The sequence below is a fragment of the Myotis davidii genome, unplaced genomic scaffold (assembly GCF_000327345.1).
Source record: "Myotis davidii unplaced genomic scaffold, ASM32734v1 scaffold453, whole genome shotgun sequence".
NCBI lineage: Eukaryota > Metazoa > Chordata > Mammalia > Chiroptera > Vespertilionidae > Myotis > Myotis davidii.
This window is the reverse complement of record NW_006285234.1, coordinates 2,696,567-2,699,877: the sequence shown is the minus strand read 5'-3', so window position 1 is coordinate 2,699,877 and position 3,311 is coordinate 2,696,567. Positions and strand designations below refer to the sequence as shown.

General features: G+C 61.0%; 1 protein-coding gene across 1 annotated transcript in view; it reads right to left on the bottom strand.

Moving 5' to 3' along the window:
- Positions 1-526: 526 nt before the first annotated feature.
- The window catches only part of CALB2 (calbindin 2), a 24,822-nt gene continuing 22,037 nt past the window's right edge, over positions 527-3,311 (bottom strand). Inside the window, exon 11 of the mRNA XM_015558789.1 lies at positions 527-682. Within this exon, the coding sequence (XP_015414275.1) occupies positions 527-682 (156 nt within the window). The remainder of the gene's footprint in view (positions 683-3,311) is intronic.

The window sequence follows — 3,311 nt, the reverse complement described above, 5'->3', positions numbered from 1 at the left end:
CTTCTTTGGTAAACAAGAGGACAAGAAGCCCGGAGAGGAGCATGCTGAGCGGAGAAGACGGGGGAGGGCGGTGCCCTCCGCACACAGGCTCTGAGGGGACAGCTACACCATCAGCAAGTGCGGGGCGGGCGGTGGCCTGCGGGGAGGCGCCGGGAGCAGGAGGGAAGGGTCCACCCAGCTGGACACGGAAGCCTACGTCACACAGCCAGTGCGCTCATGCATCACCGCGAAGAGAAGCTGGGGACCCCCCACCGCGCCCTGCCCACCTCCCAGGCTTGGTTGGAGCCCCTGGCAGGCGGAGCTTAGCCGGTCAGGGCTGGGCTGGAGGGGGGCTTCGGGGGGCCTGTCAGCTGCCCATCCTCGTCTCTCCTTTCCTGCTGTGCAGGTGGCAGGGGCCTGGGGAGGAGCGCCCAAGATCCCGGGGTCGGGGGAGGGGTGTCAGGGCCGCGGGGCAGGGTCTGGTGGGGGAGGAGAGGCCGCCTCTGTGGCCCCTCTAGAGGGGGTGGAAGTTGGGATGTTAGAGTTTTCACTGAGCAAAAGGAGAGAATATACCCCAAATTCTTCCTGGAGTCCCAGGAGACACTAACCAGGGCCACGAACAGGAAGGGCCACCTGGAGGGTCTCGGGCTGAAAGGGGATGGAAGCAAGAACTGGGCATTTGGGTACTGAACAGGTTCATCTCCTAGCAGACACAGAGAGAGGGTGAGAGCCGGCCCCGGGGTGGCCGCAGAAACCGCCCATCGGCTCACCCACAGCGCAGGGCGGGCCCTGCCGCGGACCCCGTCGCAGTGGGGGTGGCCTAGAGGGGTGCAAAGCCCGGGTCCAAAGCCCTTGTTCACTCCCTGGCGCGTTGCTTCAGGGAAAGGGTTCTTCCTGAGTCTCAGCGGCCTGGCCTGTGGAATGGGCACACTCATGGCCCTCGCCTCGGGAGGTGTCGCGACGACTAGACGAGGCTCCGTACCTGACTCGGAGCACGGATCCCAAGAAGGGCAGCTATGGTGATGACAGCCGTCACCTGTGCCAGCCTCTACAAGTCCCGCCACCTCCCCCCCACGGGCCGCCTTTGTCACTCTGTGTCCCTGCGGGCGAGGGAGAGGGTGCCGGGAAGCTCCCTGGCCTTGCCTCCAGGCCCCTGGACACACTTCCTAAGCCTAAGGAATTCTGACCCGTGTCCTCCAGCAGCACCGCTGGCCAGCTCTCCCTGCTCACGGGCTCCCTGAGGCTTTCGGGGGCTCCATGACAGGGGACTGTGGACACAGCCCTCAGCCCAGAGCCTCCTGGTGCCTGGAGGCAGCATTCAGCGCTGGGGGTGCCCTATGGGGGACGCGGGCGCACCCGCTTTATTGCACTTTGTTGTGCTTCAGATGTTGTGGGGTGTTTTTTTTGTTTGTTTTTAACTGAAGGCAAGACTCTCCACCAGCAAGAAGGTTATGGCTGGCTTTACTGAGATGCTGGCCTTTTCTGTGGAAGCCGGCAGCGCCCCGCAGTTTCAGAGGCGTGTCTGCCCTCGCTTTGTAGTCACTGCTTTGGATGCAGACAGCCAATGGGTCTGAAATATGGCAACGTCATCTCCAACCCTGGAAAATCACTTAGGCAGCTGTCGTTCCCCCTCCTCCTCCTCCTCCTCTGGTATTGAAAATGTCCATAGATATTTTTTAAAGAATAGTTTTCACCCGGGCCGGTGTTGGCCCACACACGGATGGGTCTCAGGTTCGATTCCCGGTCAAGGGCGGGTACTGGGACTGTGGGTTCGATCCCAGGCCCCAGTCTGGGCATGTGTGGGAGGCAGCCAATCCGCCAATCCATGTGTCTCACACTGATTTTCTCTCTCCTTTCCTCCACCCCTTCCACTTTCTCTAAAAATCAATGGGAAAATATCCTCAGGTGAGGAATAACAAGAATAATTCTCCTTCTAGGCTGAGGGGTCATGATCCCCATTCTGTTCTGGAGAAAACCGAGCTATCAGGCTAAGGCATGTACCAAAGGACTGGCCAGCTCACAGCCGTAATCACCCCTAGTCCCCGAGTCCCGGAGTCTCTCTCTCCACCTGGCTCACCTGGCCTCAGTCTCCCCCTTTTCGGCGTTGTTTCCGAGCACCCCCTCCTGTCAGGGGCACCCGACCCACAGGCACTCTGCAGGCCTCTCCAGCTTTGGGGGACATCTTCCCTGAAGCTGTGAGGTCCCTCATAACAGTGGGGTGTGCCTGAGTAGGAACCATGGATGGGACCCCAAATACGAACTCCCAGCTTGAGCAGACACCCCTCCGCCCCGTGCAGTGCGGCCTCAGGAGGTGGCAGCCTCGAGGGAGGGGCTGTCAGCGTCCTGTGTCTGAAAGCGTTGCTGGAGCTGGGGAGGCCTTGCACGCATGGCAGCTGCCTTCGGAGGTAAGACGGACGCCTGGTCCCACCCGCCTGTCCCCCAGGAGCCGCCAGCATCATTCTGCTCGGTTGCCGACAGCCCCTGCTCCATCAAAACGGCACGTGCATCTGCCCCTGGGTTCACCAAGAGCAGCCGTGCCCTTCCCAGCGCGGGGGCTGTCTCCCAGCACGCAGCTCTCTCCCCACGGATTGGCTCTCTGCGTCCCCAGGCGCCAGGTCCGAGCCGGCTGCAGGCGGAAGGCGCCCAGGGAAACTTTAGGAATCCCTGGTTTTCTCACTGTCAGCGCCTGACTCACACTGTGCTTCCCCGTCTGGAGCGACCCTGTGCCGCCTGGGAGTTCCTGCGGTGGTGAGAGAGCCTCGCAGGCCATGACCGGGAAAGCCAGGTCAGGCCGGAGGGTGGACGCCTGCCTTCAGGGTCCATCACCTCGGGCGCGATGCCTCATCGATACAATTACAGGTCAAGAGACTTCACATTGTGATGCCCCACTCTCCTCGGTACGTGGAAGTGCGGCAATAATTTCCCCCTAGAATCTGGTGCCTGGAAAAAGCCTGCCATGTCCAGACGCTTGGGGGGATGCTCCTCCTTCCTAGGAAAACACGCCCTGCCCCTGTCAGGCAGCCGTGGGCACCACCGAGGAAAAATAAACCTGGGACGAAAGGCATGGAGGGTGATACTCAGGGAACAGATAGAGAGGCCGGAAAGCAATCAGGAAGGGAGGCGGACTGAGAGGCTGCAATGATCCCCTCCCCCGAAACTGAGCAGTAAATCTAGCTCTTGCCTGGCAGCCATGGCAGTTACACAGGCAAGATATTGCAGAGCGCCCGCCTTCTGATGAAACAGCCAACAGCCAACCTTTGGCTCAGAGGAAGACGTTTCCAGGAGGTGAAGGAGGGTGGCTGCAAAGCCTCACCTCTGGTTTCCTGCCCCTC